This window comes from Pomacea canaliculata, linkage group LG4 (assembly GCF_003073045.1).
Source record: "Pomacea canaliculata isolate SZHN2017 linkage group LG4, ASM307304v1, whole genome shotgun sequence".
In the NCBI taxonomy this organism is placed as follows: Eukaryota; Metazoa; Mollusca; class Gastropoda; order Architaenioglossa; family Ampullariidae; genus Pomacea; species Pomacea canaliculata.
In genome coordinates, this window is record NC_037593.1 from 12,561,959 (window position 1) to 12,581,477 (window position 19,519).

A 19,519-nucleotide genomic window follows, 5' to 3' on the forward strand; every position below is an offset into this window, starting at 1 on the left:
AACACAGTCAACAATACAAGAAACATAAGCACCAGCACTAAGTGCATGGATGAAGAACTAAAGAGAAAGCAGAACAGTACTCTTGATTATGCATGATATTTCTTAAAGAGATGGGTTTTGAGGTTTTGATTTCTTCTCTTAGGAGAAGGGGTAGAGGGAGGGCGAAAGATAGTTCCATCGTTGGTTATGATCTTTCAGTTGAGAGCTCTTCTAATTTAAATACCAAAATTTTCCATCCACTTGCAAGATGATGTAACCTGCAGCTGCACTGCCTGTCCACATGGCCTGTAGACACAGCCACTGAGAACATCTCACAAAGTACATTAATGATGAGCAAGTATCAGTATTTTGATGTGGTTACATTGATCACAAATTCTTCAAACACTGAACAAAGCAATTTCTGCTGCTCACTAAAACATATAATTGCGTTAATTTCTCAATGTGACAAATGCTAATAATGCTGTCAGCTTAGTCCAGTCAACATCCCTCTCTTTGAATATTAAAAGTGTCGTATGAAGCATTAAACAAAAGGACATGCAGAGCATAATCTTCATGATCTGTAAGAATAAAATCTTTCCGCCTGATTTTCTCAACAAGTCCTACTTCCTTTCTGCTATCATTCATTCACTCTCTCTCTCACACACATGCATCCATGAACAACAGGTGCAAATGCACATACCTGCAAATGAATGCGTGTATAAAAAATCAGGAAAACTTTCTCACAATAAGAAATTCAGATGCTGGTCAAAGCAATGGCACATCCCTTTTCAGGCAAAAGCAAAATGTCTACATCTTTACATCCCCGGATGTTGGATTTCACAAACACATTCTGGAAGAAATGCTCACACGACAACATCTGCATCACAAATTAAACTCATCCACAACATCGATAAAAATTGCACGTGACAAATTCACAGTCTCCACCACCAAGTCCTGACGACCAAGGTCTTCCAAAGTCTGTAAGATTCGCACAATGCTTGGTGCCTCCTTTGCGCCACCCCTGCCAACACCTCCAAACTCCTGCAAAAAGCTGGTCACAGTTGTGAGACGTAGTTTCTGCATGCAAGGGATGCTGGCACAAGCTGCAGTGATGTCAATCTGATGCTCAGGGAGAAAGACATTGGCTGATATGTCCAAAACCTAAAATACAATCCATATTTCATTAGAAAATGAGTTGTATATAATATGTGCTTGATCTAAGGCTCACAGTTGGTTACCTAGATCAAAAACACCTTCACCTCACATCTCATTTGACTATGCAGTCAACATTTTGCCCCATACATTTAATTAAAAAAAAACAATGCTTTTTTTCTTACATCAATTTATATAAATTATTTCCTAAACTCTACAGCAGCATATTGTTGTGTACATCATATCAAGAGTTGCATACCAACAACCTCTACCAGAGATGATTAAAAGGAAGATGGAAGACAAGAGAATCAAAGAAATAATGTCATCAACTTTCTTCAAGTGGGAAATGGAAAACACATACCTTCAGCTTTGGCAAATGAAAGCGAAGCACTGAACACAACTCTGATATGAGTGAGTTTGGAATATGATTCTGTGACAGGTTTAAGATGGCCAAGAGAGGAAAATGCCGTAGAATAGAGACAAGTGCACTAGGAGGTATTCGTCCTTGGTAGAAAAAGACAACCTGATGGAGAATAAAATGTGAACCATGTTTCACGTCATCTTTTTCATTTTTCTGTATTGGTGTGAATATAAGCACCACGGTTTTTTTTTGGTACCATCTATGTTTGCCATTGCATATATTTAAATGCATTTATAGCTATAGAAAAATCTTTCCTGAAAAAGTAATTATCTTCACCTGACATAGCTTGCTAAGATTCAACTCCCGTAATGAAGCAGCATGCTTGGATGAGGCCAGAGCTTGGAGGTCACTCTCATCAAGGTCGCATCCTCTGAGAGCCAGATACTCAAGCGGGCAGCTGAGGGAGTGAAGAAGCTCCCCAAGGCAACCTAAAATGTAGTTGAAGCTAAGATCCAGTCGAGTTAGGCGGGAAAAACTTGAGAACAGTTCTGTTATTCGTAAACGTGAGGCTGTGCGGCTTCGAGTTCTTCCTTCCTGCAAAATAAAGTATAAAAAAAATACATATCTGAGTATGTTCCATGAATGCATGCAAGTGCACACACATATGTATGCACATATACTTGCACACATTCACTCTCTCTTATACCTGTAGGTAGATGCTGCAGTCTTGGATGTCCAGTGCTCGCAGATTGGTAAACTTTTTTAGCTGGCTGCTCAAGACCATGAAAAGGCTGTCCTCCAGTTGGCGCAGTGACAGACCCTCTAGGGTCTGCAAATCATAAAATTCACGTTAATTTTTGTGTGAGGAAGGTCCTGATTGGCGATCACCAACTTATTTCAAATCCATTGTCAACTCAATTGTAAAAATCCACCCTCCAGAAAAAAAAAAATCATTATGATTCAGTGTGGACTGAAACAATTGCTCACTTTTTTTTAAAATCATCTAATGTTTACATGTTTGAAGCATCCATTGTCATATTTTGATAATGTTGATGTCACAGTATTTTCTTTATCTCACTGCTGACACAGATGATAGGAAATTACAATTTAACAAAATGCATATGGTAATGCTATATTAAATTACTTATGCAAAATACACACAATGCAAAAAAGAACATGCAGCTTACTTCTGCCTCATGGCCATGGATTACCATGAAAGGTGTGAATAACTCTGACATTTCACAGGGGAAAGAGAAAGCACCAGATCTGGGCAAAGAATATTTTCAACTTAAAAAGTACCAACCTTTGCTATGTTCCAAACAGTATGAAAATATGCAAAAGATTCACAAGCAGAATTAACTTGTAACAACTATGAGAAGTCAGGAAATGTACCTAAATTTCAAGACAACATTTTATCCACCCAGTATCTTATGCAATCATCCAATAGCTTACAGAGAATAGGTTTGTCTGATTTAAGAGATTAAGGAGGTAAACATGAATGAAAAATATCTACAGCTACCACACTCTGAACACTGCTACTATACTAGAGAGAAAGAAGGTTGTAAAGCTTTTTCTTTTTTCAGTGGCAAAAAGTATATAGCATCAAAGCGTATCTCTCTTATTTCAGGAAAATGCAAAATGTATTTCCAACTGGCATGCACAAACATGTGCACACATACATATACACAGAATTCAAACCATCAAGTCATACAAAGAGATCTTAAAAGAGAAAATTACATCCACAGGCTTTTAAGAATATTTAAGGAATGCAAGGGTCTCATTAATTTCTTGACATCAACACACCTGATGTGAATGTTGGATACCTTGATCTGCACAGGTGTGATAGACCTCAAGCAATTGCTGACTAGGTAATCCAGATAAAAATTGTCACCAGATGTGAAGAAGAGTGTGTCCAGCTTAATGATCAGTTTTTTACCTGCATAGGAAGACAAGTAACACTCTACTTGTCAGTGTCAGATGTTACTAACAAGCCAGTGGACAAGTAACACTCTATTTATGACAATGTGTATAATGGCTGAACTTTGGAAAACATGTATATTGGATGATACTTTAATAAAATAAATTGGCCATACTTTTTTTTTTTTTTTTGCAAGTATCACTACAGGTTAATGATCATCTTGCAATTTCACATCAGCTTTTCTCATCCAAAAACTTACTCTCCAGTGAAAATTCTGCAGTCTGTCACTTACAAAAACAAACAAACAATAAAAACATGTTTACATATCTTTGGAGAGGTCTGAATTTTGAACAAATTGTTTTACATAGAGTACATAAATAAGCTGCTCCCTGTAGATGTTTAAAGTGAAAACTGACAATCAATAAGCTTACCTCGAGGTATGTTTATGTGAATGTCCTTATATCGAGACAATATGCTGTCTAAAGTGTTCTTCAGCAGTGTTGGAAGATTTTCTGAGAATGCCTTGTCATCTTCGAAACCTAGAACACAGCAGCATGTGTTGCTGTGCAGTCTACTATTCTAAAGATTGTGTTTATAAAAACTAATTTTCTTTTTTTTTATGGTGTGGGGGTTAGGGGTCAGGACAGGGGTAAAAGGTTTACAGTTCTTTGGCCATCATGTGTTTACTGACTTAAAATCTGTCCAGGGATCACTTCCAAACCTTCCATCTTGCATGCATAATATAATCAGCACTCATAACTTGCAATATAATCAATGTTGTTTTTTTTTTCAGTCTTTGATTAAGGCAAGAAATTGTGTTTAAGAAGTCATGTATGAATTATAAGAAGCTATTTTCAACATTAAATTACATGCCATAAGCATATCACCTGCATTTTTCACAATAATGGTAGCTAGCCGTTTGGTGTTCATCTGTTGTTTTTTAAGTGAGATTAACGGCCACATCTGGACAATAAGCTTGCAAAATGTTCTGTCTGAAAGCAGATAGAATTTATGCAAAGGTTAAAAAAAAATATTAAAATGAACGATGCAAATATTAGACTATTGTTTGTTTCTTTGTTTAGTTGTGTTTAATGCTGTGCCAGCAACTAGGGCTAAATCACGGCAAAAATATTAGACAACACAACACATAATCACAATAATCAAAAAAAAAAAAAAACACCAAATAATCCTAATTTCATGTATCGTTAACAATGTGCATGCAAATATGCATGTTCACATGTACACTCACTTCTTTTTTAACACTGCTCTTCTTCCTCTGAATAACTGATCAAGTCATATTCGTTAGGAAAAAATCAGAACTTACTTAGTTTGAATCCCTGAAAGTCAAGACACCTCATCTTGCAGCATTTTTTTCGAGTCAAGATGCCACGAAAAACAACAAGGTCAAATCCCATTTCATCTTGAAATAGATCACCATATCTTGCCGTACCTAATACTTCACGAAAACTGGAAAATAAAGGAAAACAATTTATTATGCCACCTATAAAAAGTATGGTGCACCAACATATACCTCTGTTGTGCTTTTGCCATTCCTATATCTGGCTAAGATTCCTTAAAGAATTAACATTTATTTCTTTGAACTTGGGTCCTTCTTGTTTTCTTCTTTACTTGTTTAAACAGGTCTTATGACAACAACGTTTATTAATTAGAAAATGTAACTAAACATGGCTGTAACCATATAAAAGTGCCTCAAAATTGTGCACACACACACAGAAACACACTTTAAACATCTATTCATATAGACATCTATTCATTTGTGATGGGACATGTATGAGAGTATGGATCCACATAAGCATATGCGTGTATATGCATGCATTCATGAACACACACACACATGCGTGCACACCCAAACACTTTTTCCTGCTCACGTCTGCTCACCTAAGTGTGTGATGAGGCCAACATGAAATGATGGTGCTGACTGCAGTACACTGATGGTTGTCAATGGCAACTCGCAAGAGCATGGGTAACAGGTGCTGAGGTAACACCTTTACTGCTGAGACAAGAATATCCTGGCATCCTAGGCTTATATCTGCACTGTCATTGATAGCATCACAGCAAAGTTCTTGCAAGCTTGCTGAGCGCAGGAGATTTGTTGGCAACCTCTCTTGTCCCACATCTGAAGCTTTTCGAGCATTAACCTGCAGCTGGTCATAATTGACGTAGTCTAAGGCTTTGAACATTCTGTTGTCAAAATCATTCTGTGGAAGAAAAACATGTTATATGTACAACATGAAAAATTAAATGAAAGTTAGTTATAATAAAATGTGCCTGTGATAATGGCGCTACCAAAAATTGGTACCATGCTAACTTGTAATGTGCCACACCATTCATGGTACTTTATCCGTGGGACAATACACTGTTGTTGGAAGTGTGTGTGTGTGGGGGGGAATAGGTGTTTTACGCCGAACCAGCAACGAAGGCTATATCACGGCAAGGCATTCAGCCCTGAAAACACTTAAAAATAACGTGCCCGAGACGAGAGCTGAACCCAGGACAGCCAACCCTCAGTTTTGGGAAAGGCATTATAACCGTTACGCCACCGGACCGCCCACTGTTGGAAAACGGCCGTCAAAAACCCCTATGTACCTGCATAATACAGCTTGTAGAATTCAATAAACAACTGGGCCTTATGAATATACTTTTTAAAAAGTGGATTCCGACAAATGCGGCTTTGATTTTTATTAAAATTCGAAAGCTGCCGATGGTTGGTTATTAACAGAAAAAGCCTTTGTTCAGAAGAGTGAAACAACCAAATACACTCCAAGAAAAAGATGCAGTTTGGCTAAACGTGTGATGCAAATAGATGTAACAGTTTTCAGACTGCTACATATCTTTTGCTTATCCAGATCCACTTTGTCATGTTTAATAAATAATAAAGCTCTGTTATGTCAGATAATAATAATAAACATTAATTAATCGGGGACATTGCATTTGAAAATGTTTCCCCTTGTAAGCGAAAGAAGTCTATTCTTTTGTAATAAAAGGATCTTCATAAAGTGTTATTTTGACGGACATCTCACGTTTTCTTAAAGCAAGGTGATAACTGAAAGAAAAAGATTGCTACTGAGTACTGGGCTTACGGATTCTGTTGCATGGTTTCCGACAAGGTTACCTCCCTTAGCCCTTTCCACACGGATGTGGGTGAGAGTAGCGCCGCTTGACTTGGGATCAGAACGTCTGTGAGGTCAACTTTTATGTGAGAAATTGAGTGCAAGCGCTTCAATCCTCATCCCCGTATAAAACTTGTACTTTGCCTTAAGACCTTCCACATATAAAAAGCTGTGGTCATAAAGCTCACATCCCTTATAATACCACTTTTTGAGCCTTTACTACTTAAAAAGAACGCAATAACATTAATAACATAAACAGATTGAATCCACTCAAAATTTTGAATTGGATAAATTCGAAATTTCTTTTGACCAATTAAATATCATTTTCATGAATGCATACAAGATATCAATATAGTTCGGGACTTCTCACAAGTTTTATTTATTGGGCGAATATTTCTTAATATATTTCGTCCACATATTTTCCGATTATAATTTTCGTAAATTTCTGAGAACTGCTCCTGTCGGGGTACTGTACTTTCACTTTTTTAAAAACGCGTAACGGGTAAGCGAAGTGACTAACATTATTGTCTTTCTTGTTTGGAGAATGTTAATAATTTTGGGGGGCGTGATCCATAATCTGAATGGGATTCCAGCTAGTGGTGAAAGTGTAATCCGCTAAAGCTGAGCATAGATTTTCGAACTGTACTCAGCTTTACTATCAGTGTATAAGGCGTTGGCCCGTGCCCATCGCTGAGTAGCAATGTTCTCTGCAGTTCACTGGCCAGCTGAATAGTACAGTTGTCGAGGAAGTGAAACAGAAAGTAACTTAATACAACAGACAGGTATTTTTCCAGAGGTAGCGCAGAATTTTAGAGCATGTAGCATCAACGAGAGATTTTTTCCAATAAAGATCGATAGTTCTTGGGCGTTTACTCGTCGTCACAGACGTGACCTACTGGTAGTAACTATTCTCTAGCTAGGAAACACCAGTTGTATTGACTGTTACCGTCCGGTAGCTTTCAGTGTTGTAAAATACTGTTTTGAAAAATGTGTAGAAAAGTTATCATTTATTGAGTGTAATTAAGGGGAAAAATCACTTTATAAGATAGTTTTTAGAAAGTTTGTTAAGCGGTGTGTAATGGTCACCCTAGCATGCTAATAACTATGAGTGTATATAGTGCTTATGTTCTTTAAAGTGCGTGCATTCTGTTTAATGTAATATTATTTGATGAATAGCATATTCTTTAATATTTTGTTAATTGTTGTAAAACCCCTCAGGTCTATACATTGCATATTGTATTTTGCAAGCATATCCAGATCAAACATTTGAATGTTTGTCTCTGTCATGGTGTGGAGAATGCCATTTAGTGTGGGTTTTCAATCTCAGATATGCTCACCCTCCATTTTACCTGTGTGATGTATAGAACTTGTTTTGTGGTAAGGGTCTGCATACATGTGTGTGTGCATGCATATGCTCATGCATGCATGTGCACCTTCTGAATCTTTGAAGAAGGAGCAACTCATTCAACTTAATATTGCAGCTGATTTGGTGCCATAGTTTCGCAGCATGGCTGACCACATTCGTGAAAGAATGAGGTGTCTCGAAATCCTTGACCTTAATCCAACAGCAACAGAAGGTGAGTGCCATTCTTAGTTCTCTGTTATGAGTCAGTGTACTGCAGAGACAAATCCATGTTCTCTGGCCATTACCTATCAAAATATCACATAAATCAGGGGCAAAACTCTCATCCATTATAATCATGGCTGTTGAGTGCTTGATGTATATGACTCAATCCATATACCATCTGCACGAACATTCACATACAAATAATGGAACATGATAATTACATGTGTCTTTGCTGTCACATTTTTATTGACCAAGGTGTAAGTCTACTCATTTTCTTCCTCCTCCTTTTTTTCAAATCATTTATTTCCATGTTTTTCAAGCTTGTAAAGAGCATAAGATACATGTGTACACACACATGCATGCTTGTGCATGGGAAGGTAGGTAGCCAAATAGAGCACTGGCAACCAAGGTCAAAGATGTACTTTTTGATACCACGTGGTGCAGCAAACTCCCACCCAGTTGACCCAGACATCCACAACTGCTCACTCAATCAAGCCCACAAAACTTGTTGCTCACAATCAGCTCTAGGCTGCTGCTGTATGGGGGAGTGCTCTAGTGGCTGAACATTTAGTGCCTGTCACCAATACAGTGATTAGCTGCACTGGGCTCAGATCTCATCTTCGGCACAATGTTCTTTCACTGCATGGGGCATATGTTTACAGGGCTGGCTGCTTTACCATGATATAGCCTTATTTGCTGGCTCAGCATAAAACACCAATTTTCCCCCTCTTGCTGTTCAGGGAGACATAGGGAGCTGTCCATTTGTATGTAGATCAACACACACACATACACCACTTTCTTTTTTACATTTGTGCACAATAATAAGGGGATAAAATTTTATAAGAGACAATGAAAGTATTGACATGCCATGTTTTGCATGTTCATAATAAGGCAGGAGTTTTTAAAAGTAAATTTGTTGTGTATTAACACTGCATTCTATTTTGAAAACATCCTCTAAATATTGCTTCTGAATAATACTGCTTACTTTCTTCTTTGACCTTACCAGATGACATGGTCATAGGAGGTAATAGGTTACATTTGCTCTTTAACCATCAAAAGTTGCCTCCCTGACAGTGAGCAAGCACCTTCCTGCTTGCTGGGTGCTTCACTGGTCAGGTGAACAACAGCCCCCAGACAGCTATGGTCATGTCATCTGGTACGTCTTGAAGAATGAGAATTCAGTTTCATTTTTCCTTTTAAGGAGGAATTTTTTTTTACATATTTTATTAGTTTTAAGTTATAGTTCATATTATTATTACTCATATCTTGATATAATTAACTGTTTTTAAAACTATTATTAAATAATTTGCAGTTTTATCTCAGAAGTGTTTTCATCCCTTGTAAATTGTTTATGATTATTTTCCATTCTTATTTCAGATGAGATTAAAAAGAAATACAAGACTTTGGCTTTGAAATACCACCCAGATAAGGTTAGTGTTACTAATGTTTGGTGAGTGCTTGATGAACATCTTTCTTGCAAATGTGTTTTAACTGTATCTTTTTTCTTGCTCTTTTCTGTGGAATTCTTTTAGGAAAGATATGTTTTGTAAAAATGTGTGCCTATATAGTTGCTAACATTGCAAAGAACTGTATATTGTTAATTTTTCATAGATTACCTGCATTCTATATGTATTTATGCATTTTTTTTCAGAACAAAAGTGAAGATGCAACAGAGCAATTCCAAGAAATACAGTATGCATACAAGTACCTACAGGAAGGTCAGAAACTTGTACATTCTTGTGCACTCATAAGTAAGGCATGCATGCACAAGCCTCCATACACACCCACACAACCAAAAAAGTGTCCCTCAAAACTGACCTACACATTATTTGAAGGCCAGATATAATAAAGGTACTTATTTCTTTGATGTAAAGGACAGAAGCAGTTGGTAGTTGCAGTTCATCAGTTAATACATGTTTTCAAACTGGCAGCAGATGTGGAGTATATAAGTAGATGAGAAAGAGAATTTATCAGGTGACATTATAAACCCAGTCTGATACATCATAAGTCTGTGTTTTAAGAAATAACATTTTATAAGATATTGCTACAAGATGAAGCATTTTCATGCAGGTCCTGAAATTTTGGACCACCACAGTGAAGACGATGATGATGGTATTCCTGTAAGTAGACAGCATAAGCACAGCTATGATCAACCACTTAATGTTGGCGCAAGATCGGTTTAAGATATTAAGTGACAAACATTAAGTGCATCATACCTTTACAAAAAAATTATAGAAATAATTTTTTTAATGGACAGGAACATGAGCTAGCATGAATGTACAAGTAGCACACCTAATTAGTCATACTTGTTTGCAAATCTGTTGCCTCAGCATTGTTTGATTTTATCTTCCTTTATTTTTCGGTTTGCAGATCTTTTTTCTCATGCGACTCTTTCCTTGGTTGTTTCAAAGTAAGTCTTTGTAAAAATTGATACTACTACATGTATTTTGAAAACATCTTTGAATGTGGATCTTGTAGAGTAGAAAATTATATAACATTTCCATAAATGTGTGACATTTGGCTCCATCCATGTCTTCATTTGTTTCACTTCCTAGTGAAACATTTATTGGTAGTTGTCACAGTGGGTTAGCAGCTGAAATAGCCATGGTGAATACAAAACTCATGCCAGAGCTTTTAAGATGAATCTGCAGAAGTGGCAATATTTTCTAACAGGTATTATCAGTTGGTTTACTGTTTTCCAGGCTATGCTGGGAAGCGCCCAACCTATCCTCACTTTTTCATGTATGACGATTATGATACGTCTTCAGATGAGGAGTATGATACACCAGATGACGAATACAAGTAAATGGCATGGACATTTTTAGCTGTATTTCACACACATTAATTGCCTCCTGACAAATGTATAGCAATGAAAGAACAAAATCACAAAATGTATTATTCGATAAAAAAGAGGTTGACTATGTTAGGAAGTAAAAATTTATTTTAGTGGGAAGCAGTTACCATCATTCATTTGAATGTAATACAAGAAAACAAAAACTATATTTCTTAAAGATCATGTGTAAATGTTTAAAAAATGCTCTGGTATGTCACTGATGGTTGTTTTTAATTGTAGATTAATAGGTATAAATATTGAAACACATTGTACAAAATGTTCAATTGTGCTGATTTCACCCATATTGGATGAGTTAAAGTGTTTCAGCTAATAATGACTTTATGAGAGACTAATTCTAAATTAAAAACTATAATTCTTTTCTTGTTCTGTCGGGCTGCTTGTGTTTTGGTTGGGTTTTTTTGTGTTCTCGTTTCTTTTACAACATTAGTACATGAAATTTGGTTTTGAAAGAAGCTTTATGGGTTTGTGATCTGTACCATCTCACAAATTTAGGGCAAGCAATTATAAACCAACAAGTGATGCTTCCTCAGCTCAGAAATCTACGAGTGCTAAAAGTCGGAAAAGTGAATCGAAACGGCAGAAAAAGAAGCGTGCCAAGCAGAAGAAGAGGGAGGAGAAAAGTGGTAAAGAGTGGTTTTCTGTGTGTGTTTTACTTTTCCTCTTCTGTATTGTGATCTGTTGCAGTTCCTGTTTTAACATTATTGACAGGTAAGTTAGGGTAGGGTTGTGTCTTCCTCATTCCTATGAGAACCACAAACTCTGTGGTGAAGCATATGTCAGCTGCTAATTATATATAACAGAGTGGGTTATAAGCCAGAATTTCTGTCTCAGTAGTCGAACTGACAACTGGAAGAGTGGCTTGTGACACTTCGGTATCCTTTAATTGCTTTGGTGCTTTTAAATTTTTTTTTTAAGAGTATCTAAGGAAAGTGGATTTAACCACAAGGTTTTTTTTTTCTTTTTGGAGGGTGTGGGGGGTGATAGTAAGGAACACATTCTTTTTTGGCTTAATAACTTCACCATTCCTGTTAAATGTGTCTGCTTAATTTCAGCTGCTGCAAAAACACAAAAGGAAAAAGTACAAACTTCATCAGACTCTAGCTGCAGAGAAAATCCCATCACAGCAGCAGCACAGACAGATCAAGCAAAAGATGACAACTCTGAAAAGCCAGATGCGGGAAGACAGGGCTGTCTGGCATCAAACAAAGACAATCCAGTATCTGCAGATTCCGCAGCTAGTGAGGTGCTACAAGCAGAAGAGGCCAAGAGTGGACAACCTTCTATTGTTCGTGATAATAGCCAGGTAAAGTCTTCCTTGCATTGAAGGTTTAAGGGTGCAGGTCTCACTGATATAACTGGGGTGTTAAGTGTTGTTACAGTGAAATGACTAAGATTTAGTTACATAGTTACATAGCTCATTTTGGTGAAATATGGTTTAAATATGATCAGGTCTTAATTTGCTCCGATAAGTTGTATGTGATAGGACAGTTCTTAAATATTTCAATCATGTCAGTGAGCAGTGTTGAGTCAGACACTAAGATGTGGCAGTGAGCAGGTGAAAAATTTAGATCCCTTGTTTTCCCTAAAAAAAACTTGAAATTTTCATAGAAATGTGGTTGAACTTATCAAAACTGGTTTGTATTGCACAATGTGTCACATGGGTAAAGCTTTATGTGTTGTGTAATGGATAATGTGTCATGTGATGAGTGGGTCTTGATGGGTATTAGTGTTTGATACAGATAACTCAAGTGTTATATATTGTACAACTGTTGTTTAAAGTGATGGATAAGGCTTTCTGTATTACAGGGTAATTGCAGTTTTGTTTGTTTCACTTGATGATGAGACTACCATTCAGAAAATTTCAATCTCAGTAGTATGACAAGTTTGTGTATGTCAATTTGTATATTACAGTGAAGTTTCTAGTTTACCTTTATGCGTAGCTGCCTGGTGACTGAGCTTTGTAATGTGCACGCCATGGTTAAGTGAATGCTCACACATATCTGTTTAGAACAGAGACCTGTGATACATTTATAAATGACAGATATATTATTTCACTTCAGGCGTATAAGAGGAGGAAAAAGCTTTTAATTCAGTTCTGCCAATAGCAGAAGACCCTAGGCTTTTTGTGCCTCTGACCAACAACTGGACTTGCAATTTTTTTTATATTTTAGGTTTGTTTTCTTTGGGTTTTGTTTTTTGTTTTTTGGTTGTTGGTTTTTTTTTTTTTTTTTTTTTTTTTTTTTGGTCAAAATCTATCAACCATTCTAGGGAATGAGAAGGTGCATTCAAAAGCAGAAATAAGTTCTTTACAGTGTTTCCTACCTTGAAATTTATTTCTTATATGATATTACGATCAAGTCAGTGTGCAAAAGAAAATAAACTGCAAGTGAAAATTATCCACTGCACAAACTAGTCACACAACTGAGAATGAAATAGCAAAGGTGAGCCTACTGCACACGTGTGCTGAATGACCTCCTGTCGTCTCAGGCTGATACAAATGCCGAGGTGTCAAAGTCCAGCACCAAAAATACCGGTGCTGGTCAGCCTCAGCCATTACAGCCACCACGCCTGCCACCAAAGAAGTCCAAACAGCAGATCAGAGAGGAGCAGAGAAAACGGGAGGAGGTTAGCAAATGTACAAGTACCTTTTTTTGCTTCCATGCCATATCCCTTACCCCTCACCTGTTTCCTCCCTTGCTCACATAATAAACAGAATCAGTTCTTTCAAAAGGAAACCATTGTCTTTCAGTTTGTTCTGCTGTCTTGTTTATCATGGCTTCATCTACTTTTGCTGTAGCTCATCACTGGCAAGGTGTCTGCATGGGGTTATTACTTTGTTTCAAAATTAAAACTGCTGTGTGTTGATGTTGTGCCACACTGTAACTCTATAATAGTTGTGTTGCTTCATCTTGGCTTCTTGGGATTTTAACCTCCTTGGCATTAACCCTGAATGTTACCTGGGCTAAGAATTTTATGTGAAAATAGCTGAACATGTCAGGATGGCCTCATTAGACCCTATATGCAGCATTAAGCCCAATTATCATTCAGAATCCACTCTTTACATAAAATTGCAAGCCAAGGTGACAGTCACAATTAGTGTCAAAGAGTTACTAACAAAAGTGTAATGTGTGTAGTCTGCCTATGGACATCACATGTGCATGTCACAAAAGCAAAGTTTTGAAAATTACTGTTGTTCCCTGTGCACCACTGGTTGGGATGTTATGCTTAAAGGAGACAGACAACAGTGCAGCACTAGCTTTTAAAACAGTGTAGATGGTGTGAGTGTGTAGTTAGATGTTTAAAGTTGATATTGTCCACTGCCCTTGTGACATGCTACACTGCGACATGATGAAACCCATGCTGATTCTGTTCTTTGTAATTTTTTGACAGGGAATTTTATATGGTTGGCTGCAGTCTGCATGTGGACATGAATATGTGACCATGCTTACACTAAATACCCAGTCCTCCTTTTTAAGGCTGACCAACAGTTACCTCATTTGTTGTCAAACTAGTCAACTAATTAACTAAATGATAGCTCCCTGCTGCAGTGGTATAAGTTCTCTAAAGGCATTGGGGCAGTGATAGCTTGAACTGGCGGAGTCCAGTGATGTAGGATAGAGGTTGTTGTCGAGCATTCAGTTCTGGCTGATTCTGTTGATGACAGTTTTGTATGTAAGATGAGGTAGTCGATGAAGATTAACAGACGAACAGGAACTATAGTATGAATAAAGAACACAGAACAGGGACTGGAAAACAGGATTTGGAATAAGGGTATTATGGGGTATGTAGTATAGACCTAGATGCTGATTTAACCAGAGGCCTATCTTGGTAGGTCACCTTGATTCACTCTTGATTGACTACCCTACAGTAACACAGTAAATTCCTCCCATTCTTCATTATTGCTGCATTCAGAGATCCCTCTGAATGCTGGTGTTTTCTTGGGGAGCTTCTGCTGACCTGTTCTAAACTACCTCTCTCTATGTGCCAGTGAATCAGAATGATTATCAGCCTTGTAGCTATCCATATCACCATAGTGACATTAACATGCTGACCAATAACCTACATTAATTGCTTTGTTGAATATTTCATTTAGTCATAACACCTATCATGGAGATTTAAGATTTTATTATCTGAAGCCTCTTAAATACCTTTGCATGTCATGGCATAATGCAATATGTGGTAGGCTGCATCATAGTCACATGACTTTCACAATACTACAGCTCTAATTCAATAAAAATAACTCGGGGTTTAAGTTCAGTGACTGGCTTTTAGTTAGCAGCAGTAGTAGTGATAGATACCAATGCATCAGAACATGCACCTTCTGTAAATTACTTTTGACTGTTGTCACTTCTAAAATCTGGATTATCTGTGGTTTGTTCTGTAGGGGTGAACTGCAAGTTCATAGAGGCTTTAGTCATGAGGTTTGTTACAAAAGTCCAATTTATTGCAGACCTAGTCTTCTATTTGCTTGTCAGCTCCATCATTGTCATGATGTAACTTGAGGTTGACCAGATGTCTGCTGAGCTCACTCCAAATTTAGCTAAATGGTTCCAGTCTCATACATCCTTTTTCTTTTCTTATAATTTATATCTTGCCATGGTATCATCATCATGTAACTTTCATCTGCCTCATAGGAAGCCATCAAGATTCGGAAAGAGCTGGAAGAGAATCTTCGTCTGGAGCAAGAACGCAAAGCCAGGAAACAGGCAGCTCGCGAGGAGAAGGAGCGCCTTGAGGCCGAACGCCGAAAGCAGCAGGAGGAGGAAGAGATTGCAGCAGAAGCGCAGCGTTTGAAACTGGAAGAAAAGGTAGCAGCTGTGACAGGCAAAAATGTGTATCTGAGAAAAGCAAATGTACAGCTAGCATGATATTGTGAACCAGAGCAGACAGTCTAGTTTTTCTTTTGGGCTCATACATGCATATCATATCCAGATCAAATGATTTTCAGAAACATGCAGAAGAGAAAGCCAGGAAGCAAAAGGAGGAAGAAGAGGAGAAGGAAAGACAGCGCCTCCTGGCGGAGCTGGACACCAACATGTTCATGGATTCTTCTGGAGATTTTCTGACAAGGGATTCAGAAGGAGTGGGCAACATCAAGAAAAGGACAGTTGTTTACACCAGTCCAGAGTATGACAGTCAGTGTGAACAAAGGAGCGAAAGGTAGCCATATTTTCTTATATATTACGCTGTTTTTATCAGTGTAAATTTTCAGCACGAGTGTTAAATGAATTTTTTTTTTAATATAAATTTTTCTGCCATCTTCCATGACACAAGAAGTGTCTGAAGTGAACGTAGAATATGATGACTTAATGAACTCTGTAAATAATAGTAATGAGGATGCTTGTATAGCGTAGAATCCCAGCATATAGCCAGGCTGTCCACACTTCACACTGCTAGGCCAAGAATATGAAATACAATTGATTCTGTCACCAAAAAGATATTGTCAGGCATACATTCGCACACACAGAGAGAAAGTGTGTGTGTGTATATTTGGAAGTTGTCATTTTTAAAGTTGCTTTTAATTCTTTACCTTTTGCTATCCCTCATCTCAATATAGCCTCCAATACAAAAACAGCATTAACCACCAGCAACCAAACATCTTTTTACTATGCTGTTATTTGTTTTTTTTTGCCATTTTTTTTAGACCAGTCTTTACTGGACCGCCATCCCACAATCAGCCTTTCGGACAGTCATCTTTCAATCAGCCTTTCAGAGCTTTCAGAGGTGGCAGAGACTTTAGGTTCCCAAGAGGTGGTCCAAACAGAGGTTTCCAATTCAGACCAACCTTTCAGACAGGAAACTACCCAACCAAAATGGAACCTAGCTCCCAGACCTGGGAGGAGCAAATGCAAATGAGTGAGCGGTGGGAGGAGCAACATCGGGCTGGGAAGAGTTCACAACCTGACAATGACCAAAAAAGTCATTCTGATAACCATGAATTGTTCAGTGCTGCCTCTGCCAGGGGCCCACCAGAGAGCCCTCAGCAGACCTTCCACAAACAAACAGATGCTTCCATGCAAGATTACAGGAGAGTGAACCAGCTCACAGACCCAGTGCCATTCAGACTTAATGATCCCAACGTACCTCAGCCAACCTTTGGTGGGGGCTTGAGTGGCCCTCCTGGCAAACATGGTGGTGTTCCTGGTGCACAAGCATCAATCAATGCAGGTTCCATGCAGCAAGCCGGTGCAGTCAACCAACCTAATGGTCCTCACTCTGCTGGCAAAGTTGTTCACAATGGCTTTGCTTCAGACAGTCTCAGGGGAAGAGGCAGAGAAAATGTAGGTCTTAATGACACCCAGAAAAATAATTTGCTCCATGGAGGAGATGACAGGATGCATATGGAAGGGAAACACAATAACCCCACCAGACCAACAACAGGAGATGTGAAAGCTTCATTGCCAGAAAAGAGAGACCATGGTATTTTCAATGGCAGCAGACTTGAGAAAGTTGTGGAGAGATCCTCTAGCATCAGCAGTGATGGATCTGACTTTCACCAGCTGCCCTCCAAGCCTCATTTTTCAGCAGGAATGCGTCCTCCTCTAAACCGCCCTGCCGTGCACTCAGCTGTTAGTGGTACGCCACCTCTGCTGCCCTTCCCCACTCCTGGATTGCCCCCTGGCTTTAATCAGCAGAATTTACCAGGATTTTCACCTTTCGTGCATCAACCAATCTTCACTCAGAGGCCAGTAACACCTCAGCCTTTTGTATCACAACCTGCTGTCTCTCAGCGTGCACCTAGTTCCAGTCAAACAATACTTGCAGCCCCATCTTTTGTGCACATGTCACATATTGGGGGGCCTCCCTTTCAGCCAGGGCCACCAGGCCCACAGTTTGTGTCTCCCTCCCAACAGGCTTCTTCACAGTGGACCGTGCATCGGCCAGCACAAGGCCAGATGCCTCAGCGTGGGAGTGTGCCTCCATTTGACAGTAGGCCTCAACCTGCTACTAGTTTACACCAGGCCTACAAAGGCAGTGGAGGCAATGGTAGTGACGTTTTCAGCAGCAGCCATGGGCTTGATGACATAGACGACTGAGACTTGCTGAAGAGATCCGACTTTGCAAAGACATACAGCTTATGATTTGTGGGTGTGATTTGCAGCAGAAAGTGTACTTGTGTGACAGAGATGTCAGAGTGAGACATAAATGAAGGTGAGTGTGTGTGTTTTTCACACATGCACAAGAGAGAGAGAGTGTGTGTGTGAACTTCCATGCATGAGTGTCCATGTACCAACAGTCTCAGTATTTGAGTTAATTTTTTTGTTTTTTAGACTTTCGGCATCAGTCATGGCATTTTTAAGTAGAAGCTCTGAAAAAGCAGGAGCCATTATGCTCAGACTGCATTGCAGTGTGAATCTGTAATCTGGTTGTGTTTTATTTTTTTTTTTTGCTGTTGTTGGGTTAGCTGTCTCAACTCATTAGGGTCTTTGACACAGACTGTGATCTCATTCTTTAAAAAAAAAAAAAGGAAGAGAAGCCCTCTTCTTTTAAAAAAAAAGACAGCTGATTATCATTAGCACCATAAAGTCTAACCATGTTCTTGTTTGGTTACTTTTGGCTGACATAACTTTTAATGGCTTAATTTGCCTGTGGCTATTCTTCTTGTTCCTATTCGCCCCCAGTGGAGCATAGGGCTGCAATCACACCCCGCCATCGGACCCAGTTCTATGCATCCCTTTCCAGTTGGGACTATGTCATGCCAGCTGTCTCCGCCTCTCTGTGGACTGACCTCCTCCATGTCTGTCTGGGTCTCTGTTGACGAATGTCTGTATCTTGTTAGTGATGGCATCCATACAGAAGGACTGACTTTACATTTGTGTTAAAGATGTGGATCTTGGTGTGTAAAGATAAAGTCTTGGAGTTCCAGATAGGTTGTAGGGTGTGGAATGCAAGCCTGGCTTTGCGTATTCGGCTTCTTACATCTTCATCTGTACCTCCATCTTTGTTGACTAAGCTGGCAATGTAATTACAGACATTCCCCATGTAGTTGGAGTGGGGCTTCTTGCTTGTTGTTGACCCGCATTACCTCCGTCTTCTTGATGTTGATGGTCAGGCCAGTCATCGGTGCTTCTTCTGAGAGCCAAGTGAGCTTTGTCTGTGCATGTTGTTGCTTGTGGGACAACAGGCTGATGACATCCACAAAGTCGAGATCCTCAAGTTGCCTGACAAAGGTCCACTGAATTCCCGTGTTGCTGTTAGAGGTTGTTCTCATGATCCAGTCTGTGACGATCAGGAAGATTGTCGGTGAGACAATACAACCTTGCCTCACTCCAGTCCTCACTGCGAAGGGGTCAGTCAGCTTTCCGTTGTGAATCACCTGGCATGTCGAGTCCTCATACAGCTGTTGTATGATGGCAATGAACTTTGGTGGAAATCCATAGTGCTGCATCAGTTTTCAGATGGTTTCCCAGTCTATGGAGTCAAAAGCCTTCTCAAAATCCTCAAAAGTTGTGTATAGTGGTGACTACCATTTGATGGACTGTTCAATAATATTTCGTAGTGGCCTGTGGCTATTGGTAATGCTAAATTTCATGTTGCTCTCCTGGACCCTATTTCA

The 19,519-nt window shown here is 38.8% G+C and overlaps 2 protein-coding genes across 7 annotated transcripts; one reads left to right on the forward strand and one right to left on the reverse strand.

Annotated features, from left to right (window-relative positions):
• Positions 1-342: 342 nt before the first annotated feature.
• LOC112561292 lies at positions 343-6,583 on the reverse strand. Its single transcript, XM_025233686.1, has 11 exons — positions 6,512-6,583; positions 5,310-5,629; positions 4,735-4,877; positions 4,298-4,402; positions 3,842-3,949; positions 3,296-3,428; positions 2,680-2,758; positions 2,199-2,321; positions 1,829-2,086; positions 1,493-1,654; positions 343-1,140 (listed from the first exon to the last, which is right to left on the reverse strand). The coding sequence occupies exons 2-11, from the start codon at positions 5,609-5,611 to the stop codon at positions 862-864; spliced, it is 1,692 nt and encodes a 563-aa protein (XP_025089471.1). The 5' UTR covers positions 5,612-5,629; positions 6,512-6,583; the 3' UTR covers positions 343-861.
• A 399-nt stretch (positions 6,584-6,982) lies between these two features.
• On the forward strand, positions 6,983-18,682 carry LOC112562712 (stress response protein nst1-like). Of its 6 annotated transcripts, none has more exons than XM_025236136.1 (13): positions 6,983-7,043; positions 8,023-8,118; positions 9,486-9,538; positions 9,760-9,826; positions 10,179-10,228; positions 10,479-10,518; positions 10,811-10,910; positions 11,455-11,585; positions 12,015-12,265; positions 13,450-13,587; positions 15,597-15,770; positions 15,911-16,122; positions 16,607-18,682. In XM_025236136.1, the coding sequence occupies exons 2-13, from the start codon at positions 8,049-8,051 to the stop codon at positions 17,997-17,999; spliced, it is 2,679 nt and encodes an 892-aa protein (XP_025091921.1). In that variant the 5' UTR covers positions 6,983-7,043; positions 8,023-8,048; the 3' UTR covers positions 18,000-18,682. The 6 variants fall into 6 exon arrangements, with proteins under 6 accessions (XP_025091921.1, XP_025091926.1, XP_025091923.1 ...); XM_025236141.1 differs by having other exon boundaries at positions 6,997-7,007; XM_025236138.1 differs by lacking the exon at positions 6,983-7,043 and adding an exon at positions 7,059-7,337.
• The last annotated feature ends 837 nt before the right edge of the window (positions 18,683-19,519 follow it).

Bases quoted from the DNA above. Each gene is read 5' to 3' on its own strand.
- LOC112561292 (XM_025233686.1), bottom strand. From the start codon at position 5,611: ATGTTCAAAGCCTTAGACTACGTCAATTATGACCAGCTGCAGGTTAAT. The intron at 3,429-3,841 runs GTAAGCTTATTG...CTTCCTATGCAG, and splicing joins TCACATAAACATACCTCGAG to GTAAAAAACTGATCATTAAG. The intron at 2,087-2,198 runs GTATAAGAGAGA...TTTATTTTGCAG, and splicing joins ACTGCAGCATCTACCTACAG to GAAGGAAGAACTCGAAGCCG.
- LOC112562712 (XM_025236136.1), top strand. From the start codon at position 8,049: ATGGCTGACCACATTCGTGAAAGAATGAGGTGTCTCGAAATCCTTGAC. The intron at 9,827-10,178 runs GTCAGAAACTTG...ATTTTCATGCAG, and splicing joins ATACAAGTACCTACAGGAAG to GTCCTGAAATTTTGGACCAC. The intron at 15,771-15,910 runs GTAGCAGCTGTG...AATGATTTTCAG, and splicing joins GTTTGAAACTGGAAGAAAAG to AAACATGCAGAAGAGAAAGC.